The sequence below is a fragment of the Cydia amplana genome, chromosome 25, assembly GCF_948474715.1.
Source record: "Cydia amplana chromosome 25, ilCydAmpl1.1, whole genome shotgun sequence".
In the NCBI taxonomy this organism is placed as follows: domain Eukaryota; kingdom Metazoa; phylum Arthropoda; class Insecta; order Lepidoptera; family Tortricidae; genus Cydia; species Cydia amplana.
In genome coordinates, this window is record NC_086093.1 from 764,726 (window position 1) to 785,723 (window position 20,998).

The 20,998-nt window shown below is 39.9% G+C and overlaps 1 protein-coding gene across 2 annotated transcripts; it reads left to right on the forward strand.

Annotated features, from left to right (window-relative positions):
• The first annotated feature begins 831 nt into the window (after nucleotides 1-831).
• LOC134659512 (UDP-glycosyltransferase UGT5-like) lies at nucleotides 832-20,287 on the forward strand. Of its 2 annotated transcripts, none has more exons than XM_063515170.1 (10): nucleotides 832-903; nucleotides 10,685-10,834; nucleotides 11,516-11,603; nucleotides 13,143-13,305; nucleotides 14,416-14,610; nucleotides 15,335-15,554; nucleotides 16,410-16,629; nucleotides 17,903-18,122; nucleotides 19,468-19,571; nucleotides 20,073-20,287. In XM_063515170.1, exons 2-10 carry the CDS (start codon nucleotides 10,691-10,693, stop codon nucleotides 20,261-20,263), a joined length of 1,545 nt encoding a protein of 514 aa, XP_063371240.1. In that variant the 5' UTR covers nucleotides 832-903; nucleotides 10,685-10,690; the 3' UTR covers nucleotides 20,264-20,287. The 2 variants fall into 2 exon arrangements, with proteins under 2 accessions (XP_063371240.1, XP_063371241.1); XM_063515171.1 differs by having other exon boundaries at nucleotides 882-899.
• Nucleotides 20,288-20,998: the final 711 nt, after the last annotated feature.

Consider the following 20,998-nt stretch of genomic DNA (forward strand, 5'->3'; position numbering starts at 1 on the left):
TGATGACCGCGTAATATTTATTTATGTATAACAATTTGGTGAAGTGGGAACTTATATGCCAAGTTGGTGGCATATAAGTTCCCTTAGCAACTATTGCTGATGACTGTACATATAAGATCAGATGACCACAACTCGGCCTTGCTTGGAAGGTCAATGGAATTATGTTTGTGTACGTCTTAATTTAATTTAATCATAATTATTATAATTTATTATGTAATTAGTTTTAAATATTTTAGATATTTTAATCACATATGGAATATTTCTGGAATAAATTTATTTCATTCATTCATTCATTATAGTAGGTCAAACCAAATTGTCAGTAAATAGGAACATTATCTGTTACATTACAGATGATACATACCCACATATATACATACCGGTGAAAATCATCACCCTCCTTTAGCTTTGCCGTAGTCGGGTAAAAAATACCGACAACTTTTCAAGTGAACTTTGCAATTTTTGAAAATTAGAGTTGATAAGTGCAGGAGTAGAAAAAACAGAGTTAAACTGGTCGGCGGTAGCACGGTCGCATTATTATCGCTTGTCACCATGCCTGTCACGTTATAACAAGTATGTAAGTGCGTAAGTGACGGGCATAGTGACAAGCGATGAAAATGAAACCATGCTGAGCCCGCTGGTCGGCCGAGATCGCAATAATATGTCGGCGCCCGCGCACACATGAAATCATCTCCACACGCGATCAATTATACTACGTAGGTACATATATGTATACGTAGGTATACCAGCCTTCGTCAGTTTGGTTTCTAACGCACGCGGGGTACCTGCGTTGTACGACGCTTCGGTTAACATTTATTTATGATATATGTACTCGTAAAGTGAACATTTATGTTGTAAACACATTTGAAAGTGATTGTGAATTGTGTTTTTTATAGATTTATGTAAGTATTTTGATATTTTTGTATAATATACCCACGTTCCTTAATTTACATGCTTTGTGTTTTCAATTGACACTATAGTTTACTGCGGATGTTGTTTTTATTTTATTTTAGTCGGTTCGATTCCTGGGTGAGGGAAGCTTATTTTTTTAAATCTTTGAATTCAGTTTTGTTTCTTTTCGAAAATAAAGGAAAGTTTCTTTTGACTGAAATTTGCTATCTCTATTATTTAGAGTACTTTCCCTCCTTTTATATAATCTGTGCTCCAAGTGCTATAAGAACATTCCACCCTGTATATTAATGATTCTTAGCGTAGGTTTTCTACAGTATACATCCTGTATCTCTTATGCCTTTAAACGAGCAATTCTTGTACATATTTCGGGGATCTCGGAAACGGCTCTAACGATTTCGATGTAATTTGCTATATGGGTGTTTTCGGGGGCGAGTCTTATCTCTGGGAAAACGCGCTTTTTTGAGTTTTTATATGTTTTTCAAGCAAAGCTCGGTCTCCTGGCGATATTTATCACTACATAGTATTACATAGTATAAAACAAATTCGCTTCCCGCTGTCTGTCTGTCTGTATGCTTAGATCTTTAAAACTACGCAACGGATTTTGATGCGGTTTTTTTTAATAGATAGAGTGGTTCAAGAGGAAGGTTTATGTATAATTTGTTAACCCGTGCGAAGCCGGGGCGGGTCGCTAGTAAATAAATAAATAATAAATATAGAACATTCTTACACAAATTGACTAAGTCCCACAGTAATAAACTCTATCGAGAGGCAGATACCGAAATGTAAAACAAACGACGAACGACCAAACGACCAAATAATTATATAACCAGCAACATCATTCAACTCATGTCGATTATAGTAATTGAAACATAACAAAGCATTATCTACCTTAACCTGTTAACATAAAGGTCCTTTTTCAAATGACACCTCTCGTACCATCGCCCACACTGTAAGTTCGTAACCCTTATTACCAAAGGCATAAGGTCCAGTTGGACAGTTAAAGAGCTTGTACAGCAAAGCATTAAGTACCGTAGTATGAAGGTCGTTTTTTGAATAAAGATTGTTTAAGTACCCTTGACACTGGAGGACCAAGGTTGTTAATTTATCATGATCACAGTGAATTATTTTTATGTACCTAAGTATTTTAAATGCAGTATGGTCACATACATTTCTATACTGTCAAGTAAACAAGTATATTTTTAAAAGACTGGAAGGAAAAATAAGGAAAATCACTACATAGTATAATATAAAACAAAGTCGCTTCCCGCTGTCTGTCTGTATGTATGCTTCTAGATCTTTAAAACTACGCGGTTTTTGATGCGGTTTTTTAAATAAGTAGATAGAGTGATTCAAGAGGAAGGTTTATGTATAATTTGTTAACCCGTGCGAAGCCGGGGCGGGTCGCTAGTAAACTAATATAATACACCCAAATAATCAATTTCTAGCTTTAAATAAGTAGAGTTACATAATAATAGATTCTCTTACTTTTCTTCTTGCACCATTTTTATTACATCTCTGTTTAGCCCTATGGCTGACTGGTAGAGAATGCCTTTAGGCAATAAGTCCGCCATTTGTACATTTTATTTGTATTTAGTGCAATAAAGTTTAAATATATACATTTAAAACACAATTGGAAATTAAACGAACTTACCTGTAAGTGAAGTTCATTTCAATTATATTAGCTGCACAAACTTCGAAATGATAATATAACTTGTAGTAGGCGCATCATGCCGCCTTCGGCCATGCTATTTAGAGAGAGAAAGTTTTTCTCAAATTCAGACTTCCGAACGCACGTCACGCAACCCACGCGTGACGCTTCTGTCAAACGTCATTTAGTTTAGAGTAACAAGCCAAGTCAAAACACTTTCACTGCCAGAGACCCGCTAGGCGGGTTCTCTTTTCTTAGGCGCTTGGCGCTACAAAGCGGAAAAACACATATTATCAGCTTCGCTCGTAGCTCGCACTGGCAGTGAATATGCCAACAGATATAACAGCTTGGCCAACTCGGCAAAGCCAAAATTGTCTAAAACTTTGACAGGGATTTTTCACTATTAGAATCCCTGGTTGTCGCAGGATAACGCGGGTACTGGGCGGGAGGGATTATCATTTCGAAGTTTGTGCAGCTAATATAATTGAAATGAACTTCACTTACAGGTAAGTTCGTTTAATTTCCAATTATTATTACGCTGCACAAACTTCTTCAATGATAATATAACTTGTAGATGTTTAGAGATAAGTATTCAAAGTTTGATTTGGCTTTGTATGGGAACAATGAAAGCAATGATTTTTGATTTCATTTTAAAATACCTACCGTTTTAGTTCGGTATGAGTAACTGTCTATTTCCAATATGAATATAATTTTAATTCTTACACATTATTTAGAGATCTAGTGAGATCATCATTTCATCAAACTGCTTATCATATGATACCTAGTTGAAACAAATAATACATTGTTCCTTATTAAAGGGTATTTTATTAGTACCACTTAGTACCAAATAAAAAACTTAATTATGAAGTATAGGACTATCAAAAAATCTAAAGATGGCATAAAATGAAAGTTTTAGAGAATTCAATAGCTATAAGCAACTCTTAACTGTCTCTTAACAGTGTGTTGCTGCTTTTAGCAACCCTTATTCTCTTATTAACTAGATAGAAGAAAGAATAACTAAGGATCTAACAAGATCATTGGATGAAACTATGGCCCTATTATTATGAAATTGGGCAAAATCGTCAGAAGTCTTACTCCAACGTAATGTTTTTCTTCCATCAATATGACACCAACGCATAACAGGTTGAATGTTTGTTGAAAAATAGAAATATCAATACCACTTAAAGTATCTTTAAGAGTCGACTTAATTCATCTACGAATCGTTTGGGAAGTGATGAGGTATTTTTCCGGCAATAAATAATAACTAATGAATAACATTCTTCGTTCTTATATATCAGTAACATACAGCTAGGTAATGTTTTGGCCTGAGAACAAACCTCATTCAATATCAAATTAAGTAGTTTTTTCCCTACAAAATGTTAAAGATAGCAACATTTCTCAAATTTAAAATCAAGGATAGGGTTTTAGCGCGCTGTGTGCAATCACCATAGCCAGAATAATAAGTAATTTTTTACTATTTCTTAATCTTGTAATGAAAGATTTTTATTAGATGGTGAAATTATTGATAAATAATTAAATACTGATTTAGATTAGGTACAAGCTCACACTTAAGGTTGAGGTGGGTGTAGTCAAAAAACGTTTTTCATAAAGCGTTCCACCTTATCATTTGAGGAGAGCCTATGCCGCAATACAGGCATAAGAGCAATTTATAAAAAAATATTTCTATACCTAGCTTCCTCATTACATAATTCTATTAAATAGCAAGCACTTCTCGAACAGCTGCTATGAAATAATTAATGTAAGTATGCTTAATTGTTCCACAAAAACATACACCAGTGTTGACGGTGTTGGGCGCAAGGGACTCCACCGTACTGTTGGTCGCGCCAATCGGAAGTTCCTCCTCTCTCCTCCGCTCCTTCAGTGATGGCTGAAGACACTTCCCGGTTAACACAGGGGTAACCAGGATAAGACGATGTTGAATCTTGTTAACCCGGTGTGAAACCGGTTAATGGAATAAGTTTTTATAATTGATAAGCTAGGGCTCAAATCCATATAATTATATGTATGTAACATATAAATATTTTGTAAAACTGAGTAGGTACAATGACCGTGCCTTCTGCTTTTCCTAGAACTTTAATACCTTGAATTTCATTTCAAATGGAAGGAAAGCACAGATAAAATGTTTTTATAACCATGAAAATGTGAAAGCATCTATGTAGAAAAACATCTGGGTTAATTAATTACTTCACTAGGGTAAGTATATGTATAGCGTTCACATATTTCATCTGCACGACTATTAATAACTCGATCAGAGGAGTTCCAGAATGTTGCAACACATTTCAAAATATTCATTGTTTAATTTATATTAAATCTCCGAGATCTTGATACTCGAGGTAAGCCAGTGCTGTCAAACTGGTTTAACTTGACAGACAATCAGACGTACTCATTTGAGTAACCACTGTTGAATTGAAACTCGTATGACAATCTCAGATTGATTTCTAATACCTATAGGATTCTCACTTGCATATTTGGCAGGTTTTTATCAGCAAAATCGAATAGTTTATCATCTCTCACTCATCTTATGCTAAATGATCCTAGACATAAACATACTGTATTTCATTTCACCTAGTCGGTTTTTAATTAGTTGAGATAGCTGTATTATCTTCTTTCAGTAGTATCTCACACTGATAAATCTGAAAGGAATGTCTTTGAACATAAAGACGATCGACAATCGACATATTACTGAAGAGATAAGTTGACAATGACAACCCATGGATTTGACAGTGACAGCGACGTTCCGTTCGCGCTCCGATTATTCTGAAGCAATTCTTAGAGCTGCGTCAAACTTGGCAATTTTTCTCTTCTTGCATTCTTCAAATTCAAATGCGTAATATTTAGCCATCAATTTATATTACACTAGGTGATATTTATTGGCATTATATTTCTTTAAAATATATTAAATTCAGTATTTAGCTCTTTAAACATACATGTGTATGCCATATTCATTTAGCCAAACTTATAGCTATACAAACAACCCATTTATATGAACAAAGTTATAAACTTATAAAAATGTAACCAGTTTATAAAATATTGGGTAAATAAATAATCTAGATATTAGCCAGCTTTCTGAGGTATTTAGGTGCTAGTTCCATTTGATTATGACTCCATATATCTTGTATAGGTACATACATAGTATAAGAAACATTTATTGTAAGGAGTTTCAACAATAGATATAGTGTGACCTCTAGACCTTATACACTTCATGAAAGGTCCGATACATATAGCTAGAGAGATATCTATATATAATCACATAATAGTCTAATGACAGGAATTAAAATTGAAATTTCATATTTCCATATGAAACACAGATGTTTCCCAAATTCAAGAATCGGGTAAAAACAACTTGGAGCTAGTGCCATGTAACAATTTGTGTTATTAGTTTTATGGCAGTTCCAATTTCTTGTTGTATTAAAACTGCTTAGATGCAATAATTTTACTTGTCTTAGCAATATATCTGTATTTATTTCCCATAGGGTTTTGTACAGAAAATATTTTAACGAAATATTGAGCTGTATGAAATGTAGGTACCTACATTAAGAACATCATAGGCATATATTATTTTGTACACACAGCATATATCAAAGTCACATATTTTTCCAGTACTTGACTGTTAATTTTACAGAAATATCCATTTTTCGGAATACCTGTAAATACTGGCACAGATAAGATAGGAGTTTTGTATGAGATGTCCTGGACAGAATCCTTGCAAGTATGATGACATTGCTATGAAAAAAGGTATATAATTTAATTAAACCAGGGCTTTTATAAAAAATTGTTCTAAGTGAACACAGGCTGTTGTGTTGGTGCTGTCGCTGGGACTAGGTGCGACCTTGTGCCTGCAGAGAGGATAGTGTTGCTCCGCTTCCTTATTGCTGCTTTTATCCAGGCCGTGCTGTCGCTGGGACTAGGAGCGACCTTGTGCCTGCAGAGAGGATAGTGTTGCTCCGCTTCCTTATTGCTGCTTTTGACCAGGCTATTTTGTATGTTGCTAGTAAGTAGTAAATACTTTATTGTATGAAACAAAGATAATTAACATCAAAAACATACATTGTAAAAATATGATTGGTAGTTGAGCCCTGTAAGATTAAATTTCTTAGGACTTACAATAATTTATAAGTCATTAGTTATTCTTGCTAGCACACCTTATCACATACATCACTTGTCAACAGCATGTTTAAAAGATTTTTTAAAAACATCTTATGCCATTTATTGGGATTCATTATTGAACAGCTACCTTAGCTAAGATTGTTAATGATGACAATCGCACAAAAATGAGCAGTCACTTATGGTTCTGTTACAGTGCACAATTGTATTGAGAGCTAAATCATCACAGTTAGAGAACAGGTTGATTTTGTTTAATTTCAATACTTAGCCTTGTTCCCTACTGACAAGCATCTCGCCAGCCGCAGCGTAATTCTCTGGGTTCACCTCGGAGCACCAATAATTATTTACAGCGCGGAGTATTTTGTAATGTCCTTAATTATATATCTGCGAACAAACAACAGCAAAGTCCTAGAAGGGTTAATCCCATAATATTCGAATTTCAGGTGCCTTTATCCACAAGGTCAAGATTTGCTCGCTCGCTTAGTACTTCGCTTGCTTGAATTAGAATAAGTACCTACTTAAATTCAGCTACTTGAAAATGAGTATATATCAAGAGACGGCCTAGTATTGGCATACCACATGATTAACTCATTTGGTTAAGAGCTGTGTCTAGAGTGTAACACGCCACAAAACCCAGTAGGTAAGTTTATCTAACAAGACTTGTAGGTGGCTTATGGTCCACTACCTATTTGCAGGTAGGACATGAGCAATGTCTCAGTGCTGTTGGCAAGGAATATGTGACAATATCCCATGGCTACTGGCAGTGAACGCACCTAGTGTAGTACGCCAAGGTTGCCAAGTGCGAATATCAAACAGAGATGTCTAAATTAACACTCCAAAATGATTAGCACAGCCATTTTATGCATTTAGAAACAGATACGCCTAGAATAGCGTTCCAGAATGCATGTGTACAGCACAACCACCAAGTACAGTCAGCAACCAGAGTTGGCTAGTTATAAAACTCCAAAACCACATCACCAACACTAAATAGAAATAACAAATTAGCATTTGGTACTACCACTCTATTACTTACCATTTATGTTCCTTTTTGGAATGTTACATGTTTTAAAAAAGTAACTATTCGAATGCTGGCATTCGATGCTAATTCAGAGAGCGAGGCTTACTGTGGATACCGAGCGAGATCTAGTTCTCGACGCCGCTGGCGGAGATAGGAATCTTGATGATATAGAATTACAGACCTAGAATAGGCCCAAGATCGTGATCTCGATATGTACCGCGTCCGCGCATAGCGGCCCATGGCGACGAGAGGTCGCATTCAGCCTTGATCGCGTACGTTCTTGTATCTTCTTCTCCAATCTTCTTATTCTTCCAATTTACAATTGGGTCACTTTTTATCCTATTTTCCACGTATTTTAAGGAATTTCTTGTCCTTTTATAAACAAAAAGACTTTTTATTTTAGGACACGTAATGGCCGTCGGCTGCATGAAAACGACAATGACGTTTGACAGAAGCGTCACGCGTGGGTTGCGTGACGTGCGTTCGGAAGTCTGAATTTGAGAAAAACTTTCTCTCTCTAAATAGCATGGCCGAAGGCGGCATGATGCGCCTACTACAAGTTATATTATCATTGAAGAAGTTTGTGCAGCGTAATAATAATAGGCATATTTTAGTATCCATGCAAATAATATCTTAATTCCGTTATCAGATAGTGTTGATTAGATAGTGACTAGGCAAGTATCACAGTACCTACGCATCCATGTATGAAAACTGTGTCAATATTTATCTAAGTTCGTTGCCTGTTTATCATTTATAATTTTAAATGTACATAGACAGACAAGATAAGTATAAACACGAGACGTTAGTGGTTCACTGTTTCAACACTTATTATTCTAAAATTACTGAGATTTGCAAATTTCAGAACCTATGAACACGTATAGATGGTCAAGCAGATCTTGTCAGTAGAAACCGGCCAAGTGCGAGTCGGACTCGCGCACGGAGGGTTCCGCACCATCAACAAAAAATAGAGCAAAACAAGCAAAAAAACGGTCACCCATCCAAGCACTAACCCCGCCCGACGTTGCTTAACTTCGGTCAAAAATCACGTTTGTTGTATGGGAGCCCCACTTAAATCTTTATTTTATTCTGTTTTTAGTATTTGTTGTTATAGCGGCAACAGAAATACATCATCTGTGAAAATTTCAATTGTCTAGCTATCACGGTTCGTGAGATACAGCCTGGTGACAGACGGACGGACGGACGGACGGACGGACAGCGGAGTCTTAGTAATAGGGTCCCGTTTTTACCCTTTGGGTACGGAACCCTAAAAAAGGCGGCAAATTTGAAAAATGTAGGCGCGAAGGGATATCGTTCCATAGAAAATTTCTATCCGGTGGCGAATGCACTAGTCCCAAAACGCACTATTAGTCAATACACTCTAATTTCGAAAGCCCCTCTTCTCATAAGAAACTAGGCCCAAAATACCATATTTCCAAAAAGGCTCATTCTCGATTTACACGAGAACCATTGAGAACTAGTCCCAAAATACACCTTTCCCAAAATACCCCAAATTGTGTTCACCTGTGCGTGGCGTAATACTTTATTCTCATAATGCGTAGGTCTCAAAACACTCTAGTTCCAAAATACCCTATTTTTTTGGAATGTCTCTTTGTGACTGCTTTCAGCCGTAATCATTACCCGTTTGATGCCTAAAATATTTTTTTCAAAAATAGGATTTACGTATTTAATTATTATTTTGAGCTATACAGGGTGTAATCGTTAAGTGTTGCTCGGCGATAGTTCCGTAAATATAGCAGATATCAGAAAATTTCAAATTGATATCGAAAGTGCATATAGTGAAAGTGAAGGGCAATATACACACGAGTGTTTTAATGCCTGTGTTGATAAAGCAGTGTATGGAACTATCATAATTAGGTGGGCGAGAAACTACCCTCATTTATGGCATTATTTAATTATTTAATGCCATAAATGAGGGTAGTTTCTCGCCCACCTAATTATGATAGTTCCATACACTGCTTTATCAACACAGGCATTAAAACACTCGTGTGTATATTGCCCTTCACTTTCACTATATGCACTTTCGATATCAATTTGAAATTTTCTGATATCTGCTATATTTACGGAACTATCGCCGAGCAACACTTAACGATTACACCCTGTATAGCTCAAAATAATAATTAAATAAATCCTATTTTTGAAAAAAAAATTTTAGGCATCAAACGGGTAATGATTACGGCTGAAAGCAGTCACAAAGAGACATTCCAAAAAAATAGGGTATTTTGGAACTAGAGTGTTTTGAGACCTACGCATTATGAGAATAAAGTATTACGCCACGCACAGGTGAACACAATTTGGGGTATTTTGGGAAAGGTGTATTTTGGGACTAGTTCTCAATGGTTCTCGTGTAAATCGAGAATGAGCCTTTTTGGAAATATGGTATTTTGGGCCTAGTTTCTTATGAGAAGAGGGGCTTTCGAAATTAGAGTGTATTGACTAATAGTGCGTTTTGGGACTAGTGCATTCGCCACCGGATAGGAAAATTTGAATTTCGCGCCTTTTTCTACTGACAAGATTTGCTTGACCATCTATAGAAACTGAGGGTTCTATTTTTGCCATTTCGGCTACAGTACCGTAAACGGGAAATAGTTGTTTTACAAGTTGTTGTTATTGCTGTACTTAAGTAGATTAGGTACGGTCCCATTTCGTACCTTGTCACATTGACAATCAATATGGAAGTCGCTAGAGACCTCATACCATTGTCACTGTGACAAACATAGTGATAAAGGTACAAAATGGGTCATAGATTAAAAGTTTCGACTGTACTCTCGCCCGAGACGGATTTTTGGTCAGAACACTAAAGTTATAGTTTGTCAAAGGACTGTCTCATTTCAAACATAGACAGATATAATCGTACTATCTTTGTTTTACACTAGTATTGGCACCCAAAAGAAAAGGATGAGTATAGTTTTTGTTCCTATTTACTGACAAATTGGTTTGACCAACTTTAGTATTTATTTTCAGAGTCCAAGATGAAGCTGATGATCCTAGCAGCGCTGGCGCTGCTGTCGCCAGCGCTAGGATACAGGATCCTGGCCATCTTCCCGGTGCCTTCGAAGAGCCACAACCATCTGGGGCAGGGTGTTGTGGGAGCCCTACTGAAGGCGGGGCATGAGGTATGCAATCCCATTGAAAACGTATGAACAGTGAGTAAATAAATGTAGTAGTACAACACTTTATTGTACAATTAAACAAACATGAAAAAACACACATCATTTGTACAAAGGCGAACTTATTCCTTTCAGGGATATCTCTTCCAGTTAACCTTTAAGCAATTTAAGCAATTAATGCCTGCAATATAGTTTTAACAATAGGATCTAAGTTACCATTCTTTCTTTACTGGGACATGTAACAAAAACGAATTTTTGCTAATACAAGCTTTTATCGTTGGCTGTACTTTTCTTTCGATTTCTTGAACTTACCGTGGGACTTAGTCAATTTGTGTAATAATGTCCCTAATATTTATTTATTATTGCTTACTAGCGACCCGCCCCGGCTTCGCACGGGTTAACAAATTATACATAAACCTTCCTCTTGAATCACTCTACCCGTTGCGTAGTTTTAAAGATTTAAGTGTAAGGCCTGAGTGGACGCTCGAGTTGGGCGTGCAGCGGGGCGGGGCGTGCGGCGTGCATGTTAAACAAATGCAAGCGTATAGGAGCAGCCTTAGTGCACGCTGCTCAAATCCCTTGGGAGCTCGACGCCACGCTGCACGCCCCGCCGAACGCTCCGCTTCGAGCGGAAGCGGGAAGCGACTTTGTTTTATACTATGTAGTGATTGCGCCTGCGATTTTCAGGTGACGTGGGTGACTCCATTCCCAAAGAAGGAGGCCCAGAAGGGGCTCACATTCATCGATGTTAGTGAAACTACTGAGCTTACTGCATGTAAGTCACAGCATCATCATCTTCCTCGCCACATCATTTTGCCACGGCTCATGGGAGCCTGGGGTTCGCTTGGCAACTAATCCCAGTAATTGGCGTGGGCGCTAGTTTTTACGAAAGCGACTGCCATCTGACCTTCCAACCCAGAGGGTAAACTAGGCCCGTATTGGGATTAGTCCGGTTTTCTCAAGATGTTTTCCTTCACCGAAAAGCGTGTAAGCATAAGCATGTAAGTCACAGCATTCATACATTCCCAGCAAGCTGGAAATCATTTTCATATTTTCATTTTGGGCCTAAATGCGTGTACCTAATCCGAATTTGCTCAATCCCAGGCGTGCAAAGGTACATATTTGCTATTGTTCAGTTTATAGCTTGTAGCTCGAAAACGGTACACCTGACGAAAAAATCCCCTTTTCCTCTTATGAATTTATTGATGCTGGGCGTGGCTCAGTCCGCTATTTCATCGCGCCGCTACAAGTACCTACAAGTACATGCGGCCCACCAATTTTGGTGTCTATTAGCCATAGTAGTTGCCGCGCACCGCTACGGAACTGACTCCTGTGGCCTATTTTATAAACCTACAAGTTACAATTTACAAGCGGAAGTCTCGTTCTAACACATAGGGTTAAAAAGAGACTTCCGCTTGTAAATTGTAACTTGTAGCTTTATAAAATAGGCCACTGCTCGCGCTTGCGCCACTTTACGGTCATATTCTGTCCTAAAGGGGCCCACTGATGACCAGTCCGCCGGACAATATCGGCCTCAGTTGTTCGGAGCTGTCATAGAGAAAAAAATACATAGAGTGCTCACTCCATACATCAGTTTTAGTACCAAAAAGACTATTAGCATCTAGTATCGAGTAGCGGAACTATCAGTACTGCTACTTGACAATAGATGTAGCACCGACCGGAAAGTCTTATGCTGTTGAGATAAGACTTTCCGGTCGGTGCGACATCTATTGTCAAGTAGCAGTACTGATAGTTCCGCTACTCGATGCTAGATGTAGACACTGAAATTAATAGTCTGAACTGATGTATGGAGTGAGCACTCTTGTCTTACTTATTTCTCTATGGAGCTGTCAACTTGTTGTTCTAACTGACAGGCCGATATCGTCCGGCGGACTGGTAATCAGTGGGCCCCTTAATAGACGTGTTTTGTTAGAGAGTGAATCTTCTGTACCTACTGTACCTAGTACTTATTATTTATTCTGTATTGATGCTCAACATGACCATAGAGAAATATAATAAGACAAGAGTGCTCACTCCATACATCAGTTCAGACTATTAATTTCAGTGTCGACATCTAGCATTGAGTAGCGGAACTATCAGTACTGCTACTTGACAATAGATGTAGCACCGACCGGAAAGTCTTATCTCAACAGCATAAGGCTTTCCGGTCGGTGCTACATCTATTGTCAAGTAGCAGTACTGATGGTTCCGCTACTCGATGCTAGATGCTAATAGTCTTTTTGGTACTAAAACTGATGTATGGAGTGAGCACTCTATGTATTTTTTTCTCTATGACATGACGTATTTCCGGCAGACGTGGACCCGCTAAAGGTGCCGCACATGGGTATAGGCAAGCTAATGGAGTTCGGAAGGAACATCTCCATCGCCGCCGCCGCCAACAAGGGGGTCCAGCGGGCGCTGATGGACAAATACGATGCTGTGGTCACTGAGGTCTTCTTCTCAGATCTGCAGGCTGGGTATAAACTTTTCACTTTTCTTCCTAGGTACTTAAGATTAACGCCTACCATTGCCTATTGCCTACCTAACAAAAATGATCTCAGATGGTCCTTAAATAAATGATAATTGAAAAATTTGTTGTTTCGTTTATTATCCAGGTACTAGTAGGTTTACAATTATTTTGTCGGTTACATTTTTAGTAAATTTTCAACAAGGTGATGTTTAATAGTTATTTAATTGTGTTACAAGGGGGCAGCAAATTTGTTGTTTAACCGCTCGTGCTAATATTGATATCTGAGCGAGCGAAAGATTCCAAAATTGAATTCTAAAAACGGAATCTTGAGCGTTGCGAGGGTTTCATGGCACGAGGGTTAAGCAAAATTTTCACCCCACAAACACAAGGAAAATAGTATAAAATATCAAACAAAATCGATTAAACATGAATGTTATTGAATATTGATCATTCAAAACCATCACTTAAAAGTCAATTCTACCAGCCAACATACCGAAACAACTCCAAATTTGCATTTGATTATACTTGGCCCATATGTGGATAAAATCATAGAGAAAAAAATACATAGATTGCTCACTCCATACATCAGTTTTAGTACTCACTCCATACTCACGTTAGACCGAGCCGTGTCCGGGCCGGAGCTTCCGGCGCTTACTTTTCTATTACAGACGCCAGGTATCACGTGATAGAAAACGAATCTCAGGAAGCTCCGGTCCGGACACGGCCCGATTTAACGTATGTCATCCTTAAATATTTCTAAGCGCTGGTGGCCTAGCGGTAAGAGCGTGCGACTTGCAATCCGGAGGTCGCGGGTTCGAACCCCGGCTCGTACCAATGAGTTTTTCGGAACTTATGTACGAAATATCATTTGATATTTACCAGTCGCTTTTCGGTGTAGGAAAACATCGTGAGGAAACCGGACTAATCCCAATACGGGCCTAGTTTACCCTCTGGGTTGGAAGGTCAGATGGCAGTCGCTTTCGTAAAAACTAGTGCACACGCCAATTACTGGGATTAGTTGCCAAGCGGACCCCAGGCTACCATGAGCCGTGGCAAAATGCCGGGACAACGCGAGGAAGATGATGATGATCCTTAAATATTTCTACTGATTCCGCAGCTTCGCAGCAGTCCTCCAAGTCCCTTGGATCGTGCTGAGCGGCACAGTCATCCACGCCGGCGTGGAGGCGATGGTGGCCGACATCGGCAGCGCCGCCCTCGTGCCTACCATAATGAGCGACTCGCCGATACCGATGAACCTGTGGCAGCGTATGGCGAACACGGTCACGATTGGGATGATGACCGCCGGACGCTTGTAAGTGTACACTGTAACCAACAGATGGCGCTAGTAGATCCTGCGTTATAGCAACGCTACCACAGACTAGAACTCACCATCATAGAGGCTCCCCTGTGGCAGCGTATGGCGAACACGGTCACGGTTGGGATGATGACCGCCGGGCGCTTGTAAGTGTAAACTGTAACCAACAGATGGCGCTAGTAGATCCTGCGTTAGCGCAACGCTACAGCCCACAGAATATTCACCATAATAGCATAGAGAAATATAAGTAAAGAAGGAGTGGTAACTCCATACATCCGTTTTTTTACCATAACGCGAGTTATTTCGTAGTCGACATCTAGCGTCAAGTAGCGGACATTATCAATACTCCTAGTTGACAATAGATGTCGCGAGGTCGCGACGAAGGAAAACTCGAATGTTCAACAATTTTCAGCTAATATCATAACCGGATTAACCGGAACTCTATGTTCAACTCCTGTTTGTAATATTATGTATTTGTAAATTGTTTTAGCAGTACATGTTTCATCAGTAGCGAAACTTGATGTGACATCTGGTGTCAAGTAGCGGAGTACCGCTCAGTAGATAGTTCCACTACTTGACGTTAGATGTCGACTACGAAATAACTCGCGTTTTGTTAAGTAAACTGATGTATGGAGTTACCACTCTTTCTTTACTTATATTTACTCTATGGTTTACAGTCATATATTGAATACAATTTAGTGAAGAATTATTTTCATTCCAGGTGGGACATATCAGTGAGCGAGAAACACTACCACGAGATCTTCGAGCCGCTAGCCCAGAAGAAGGGCATCGTCCTACCCCCTTACTCCACGGCTATTCACAATATCTCCATCCTGCTCTCCAACTCGCACCCGTCGCTGGCGCCCGCGATCAGTCTGCCTCCTAATGTGGTGAATATCGCCGGGTACCATATTGCTGATCACCACACACCGCTACCCAAGGTAAGGAAACCATAAAATAACCCGATAGGTTACTTTCATTAGTTGACTGACTATTTTACCGTGGTATGTGTTTCTACCACATACCACGCAAAGGCCAGGTCAAGAGCACCCTAAACCGGCGAGCGTGTATGAGGAATGTTATGAAGTAACGGAAGCAGAAGAGGTATGTCAAGATCGTAGCAAGTGGAAATCCGTGGTCTCTGCCTACCCCTCCGGGAAATGGGCGTGTATGTATGTGTGTTTCTGTGTATTCGTCTGTGGCTAGGGCTCCTCAACAGCAGATGAACCAATTTCAGTTCAGTTTTTAAATCAAACGGCCATAGCTTCTAGTTTGGCTTCAATTCGCTAAGTCGCGCTGGTTCCAAAACAGCCGGGCTAGCACTTGATTGGCGGGACAGTATCTCGCGACGAGATAGACTACCCGTCCTTCCGTCCCTCTTTTATTAACATAGTTAGAAAAAGACGGGTAGTCTATCTCGCCGCGAGATACTGTCGCGCCAATCATGTGCAGAGGGGCTACCGCGAAAACTGAATTTCGCAAATTGCGAACTCTTTGAACCTATCGTGTGCGGCGCGTCATCGTGAACCTTGTTGGAATGCACGAAAGTTGATATTGGACTGTAGCCGCGCCCGTCACTTCACGTCTTTGGTTCAAAGGTCGGAAGCATGCATGTTAATATAGTTGGTCAAACCATCAATTTGTCAGTAAATAGGCACAAAAAAAACTACCTATATACTCATCCTTTTCTTTTGGGTGCTAGTACTAGTGTAAGACAAAGATAGTGTGATTATCTCTGTCTATGTTTGAAATGAGACAGTCCTTTGACAAACTATAATTTCCTATTTAATTGTCAGGATCTCCAAGACCTAATGGACGGGTCCACGAACGGCGTCGTGTACTTCAGCATGGGCTCCGTGCTGAAAGGCTCGGCGCTCCCGGCGCGGACCCGGGAGGACCTCGTCAGGGTCCTGGGAGCCCTGCCCTGCACGGTGCTGTGGAAGTTTGAGGACCCGATACAGGGGCTGCCGAAGAACGTGCATATTAGGCCGTGGATGCCGCAGCCTGCTATATTAGGTGCGAATCAGTTACCTCAAAACGGAACCCTCTCTGTCAGTCTGTCTGTCCAACTCACAGACATCCTCCAGACTGAGCATAGTAACGCTACTCCCTCTGCCACAAATATACGGTAGCTTTACTCCATTTTCGAGTCAAAGTGTGTTTGTGTGACGTCCGTGTCTTTGAACGGACCAATCACGGCGCGGGACTCGATCACCTCGTCCCCCGCACCCCAGTATTTTTTGCAGCATCGGTTTCATGAAATAATTGCTCTAAACTCCGTCTAGAGGACTCCTAGTCTATGGTCCGACTATCCCCCCCCCCCCCCTTTTCTCCGAAACTACTGGGTCTAAAATTAAAAAAAAATACACTAAAAAGTTCTTTACTATACTATAGATGATAGGAAAACCTATTAGAAATATACAGCCAAGCGGAGTCGGACTTAATTACTTAGTTTTTGATCCGACCCCTACGGATTTTATAAAGCAGTTATAAAGACATTTCATTCAAGTCCCACAAAGAAAAATACATTATTAAAAATTGGGTAATGTACGGAACCCTTGGTTATAATATTCGCTGAAAATTGTTGAGCATTAGACTTTTACTTTGCCGCGACATCTAGCTGAACTGATAATGTCCGCTGCTTGACGCTAGATGTCGACATATGTCGACTACAAAATAACTCGCGTTTTGGCATAGAGAAATATAGTAAGACAAGAGTGCTCACTCCATACATCAGTTCAGACTATTAATTTCAGTGTCTACATCTAGCATCGAGTAGCGGAACTATCAGTACTGCTACTTGACAATAGATGTAGCACCGACCGGAAAGTCTTATAACAGCATAAGACTTTCCGGTCGGTGCTAGATCTATTGTCAAGTAGCAGTACTGATAGTTCCGCTACTCGATGCTAGATGCTAATAGTCTTTTTGGTACTAAAACTGATGTATGGAGTGAGCACTCTATGTAAATTTTTTTCTATGGTTTTGGTAAGAAAACTGATGTATGGAGTTACCACTCCTTCTTTACTTAGATTTCTCTATATAAACCTCATTTCCCCAAGTGTAAGGCCTGAGTGGACGCTCGGAGCGGAGCGTTCGGCGGGGCGTGCAGCGTGGCGTCGAGCTCACGCGTGATGTGAGCAGCGTGCACTAAGGCCGCTCCTAATACGTTTGCATTTGTTTAACATGCACGCCCCGCCCCGCTGCACGCTCAACTCGAGCGTCCACTCAGGTCTTACACTAATGCTCGATGCTTTGGCTCAAACCTTAAATGGCGTATATCTTCCAGCGCACCCAAACACGAAGCTGTTCATCACACACGGCGGCCTCCTCAGCACCCTGGAGGCCGTGCAGGCCGGCGTGCCGCTGCTGGCCGTGCCCGTGTTCGGCGACCAGCCCGGCAACGCCGCGAGGGCACAGCGCGCCGGCTACGCGCTGGCCGTGCCCTTCGCGACGGACATGGGGGGCACGCTGAAGGTGGCGCTGGATAAGATGCTTTCAGATAATAGGTAAGATTGGGGTTGGCAAATGTCAAAGGTTTGCATAGATGGCGCCATCGTAGCCTGCCTCTTTTTCTATGAGATTTGGCTTAAAGGGCTGGCATCCGGGGCATTAAAAAAAACAAAAATTTGACACAATTCTAGGGAATATTACCTACTGCCAGAGTGCATCACTAGTGACATGGGGGGCACGCTGGATGTAGCGCTGGATAAGATGCTTTCGGACAATAGGTAAGATGATAAAAAAAAATTATATTATAGGACATTCTTACACATATTGAGTAAGTCCCACAGTAAGCTCAAGAAGTCTTGTATTGTGGGTACTCTAGACAACGATATATTATAATATACAAATACACAAAAAACATCCAAGACTCAGGAACAAATATCTGTGCTCATCACACAAATAAATGCCCTGACCGGGATTCGAACCCAGGACCGCGGCCTAACAGGCAGGGTCAGTACCCACTAGACCAGACCAGTCGTCAATGATGGGGTTGGCAACTGTCAAAGGTTTGCATAGATGGCGCGATCGTAGCTTGCCTCTTTTTCTATGAGATTTGGCTTAAAGGGCTGGCATCCGGGGCATTAAAAAAACAAAAATTAGACACAATTCTATCACTAGCGACATGGGGGGCACACTGGAGGTGGCGCTGGATCAGATGCTTTCAGATAATAGGTAAGAACCGGACAAGTGCGATGGACTCGCCCACCGAGGGTTCCGTACTTTTTAGTATATCGTCAGGTGACAAGCAAAAGTCACTAATTACTATAAAATATTTAAACAAAAATCAACCTTCTTTTCGTACTAATATGGTTCACTATGGCTATGAACTTGTGGTGGTACTTAGTGACTTTTGCTTGTCACCTGACGATATGTTGTTATAGCGGCAACAGAAATACATCATCTGTGAAAATTTCAATTAACTATCTAGCTATCACGGTTCATGAGATACAGCCTGCTGACGGACAGACGGGCGGACAGACGGACAATGGAACAAACGGACTGTGGAGTCTTAGTAATACAGAACCCTAATAATTGAACGAGCGAGCGCAGCGTCTCTTTTCAGCTTGGGCAAAATTATGCTTTTTTATGTAAGATTCTTGTCGTCTACAGAGCCAAGCGAATAAAGACGTTGGTACACTCACCTGCAATAATATGTTACTCTTGGAAGGCCGCAAAAATATGTGACACGCTCTTAATTATGGCTCTACAAATAAGATCTTGCCTGATATTTTTGCGGTCTTCATTGTGTAACACGAACTACGAAAAGCACTGACTGACTGTCGTCTTGACTAGCCCCCTGGTAATTTTTAGTTGTTAACCGCCTATTTAAAATTATTTCTCTTTTAGCTACTACAACAAAGCTAAGGAGCTGTCTCGGCTGTTCAACAACCGGCCCGTGCCGCCCGCCAAGCTCATCGCGCACTACGTGGAGCTTGCCATCGAGACCAAAGGTATTTTATACAAGCTTTTATTTCACTTGTTATTAGTTGTAAATTGTTTTAGTAACTTAGTACATTTTTCGTCAGTAGCGAAATATATGTCATCTATTGTCAACTAGCAGAACTGATAATGTTTGCTACTTGACGCTAGACGATTTAACTCGCGTTTTGGCATTGAGAAAAAAATACATAGATTGCTCACTCTATACATCAATTTTGATACCAAAAAGACAATTTCAGTGTCTACATCTAGCATCGAGTAGCGGAACTATCAGTACTGCTACTTGACAATAGATGTAGCACCGACCGGAAAGTATTATGCTCAACAACACCGTAACACTGAAATTAATAGTCTTTTTGGTATCAAAACCGATGTATGGAGTTATCACTCTTTCTTTACTTATATTTTTCTATGATCAGCTACTGATAATGTCCGCTACTCTTTCACACTATCATACTTTCAAAAATGAAGATTTTGACAAAGAACTATGTATCTTATTTTTATTTTCACAGGCGCACTACATCTCCGCTCACCGACATATCACTACGCATGGTACGAACGCTACATGCTCGACCAACTCGCAGTGGTCTTAATAGCTCTGTATGTAGCTTGTAAGTTAGTCAAATACGTCCTAAAGATGGCGCTGAACTCAATTTTAGGAAAGCCCGTTAAGAAGGAAGGAAGGAAAGTTAAGAAGAATTAAGAATGCGTTATTTAGACAAAAAAGTTTTTTGCAAAATTTTCATTTTTGGTACAAACTTTTATCGCTGACTGTACTTTTCTTACGACAGACAACTAATACTCATCGAGACAATTCGAAAAACCCCTAACACAATTAGGTTGCGTTGTTTCATCACAGAGTTCCTATGGCCACCTCCCGTCTCCATCATCAGATCAGTTCGACAGTACCATATTATTGTATTGTCATCAGAACTACATACAGCTGCCAATTTTCATGACGCTACGATCCTTGGAAGATGGTTAAATTAGTTACCTTAGATTCCATTACATAGTTAGTTACATACAGGTCGACCTAATAAAAGCTTGTTAATTAAGTGTAAATGTGTAAGATTAACAGTTGAATGATTTTACTCAGGTTTTAAGTTGTAAATACAATTAAAATATGTTTCTAAGTTAATGAGTTTTTGAATTAGCACTATGTGAATATGGGGCATTATTTATGAAAAGGGACCTTATTGTCGATGGCACTTACGCCGCACAGCGTCGCGCGGAATTATATTTATATCGGAGCATCGTTAATCATGGCGTAACCGCCATCGACTATAAGGTCCCTTTTCATAGATAACGTCACATATTGTTTAAAGCTTTGATAACTGATATTTAGTACAGAAAGTGACCGGCATAAAACTAATATGAACAGGGCAATTTTTTTTTGTAGTTAAGAATCCTTGGCGGAAAGCATAGAGAAAAAAATTCT

Excerpts from the sequence above, each read along its gene's own strand:
- LOC134659512 (XM_063515170.1), top strand. The coding sequence starts at position 10,691 with ATGAAGCTGATGATCCTAGCAGCGCTGGCGCTGCTGTCGCCAGCGCTA. Across the intron at positions 15,555-16,409 it reads ACCACACACCGCTACCCAAG|GATCTCCAAGACCTAATGGA; the intron begins GTAAGGAAACCA and ends TTTAATTGTCAG. Across the intron at positions 16,630-17,902 it reads GCCGCAGCCTGCTATATTAG|CGCACCCAAACACGAAGCTG; the intron begins GTGCGAATCAGT and ends TATATCTTCCAG.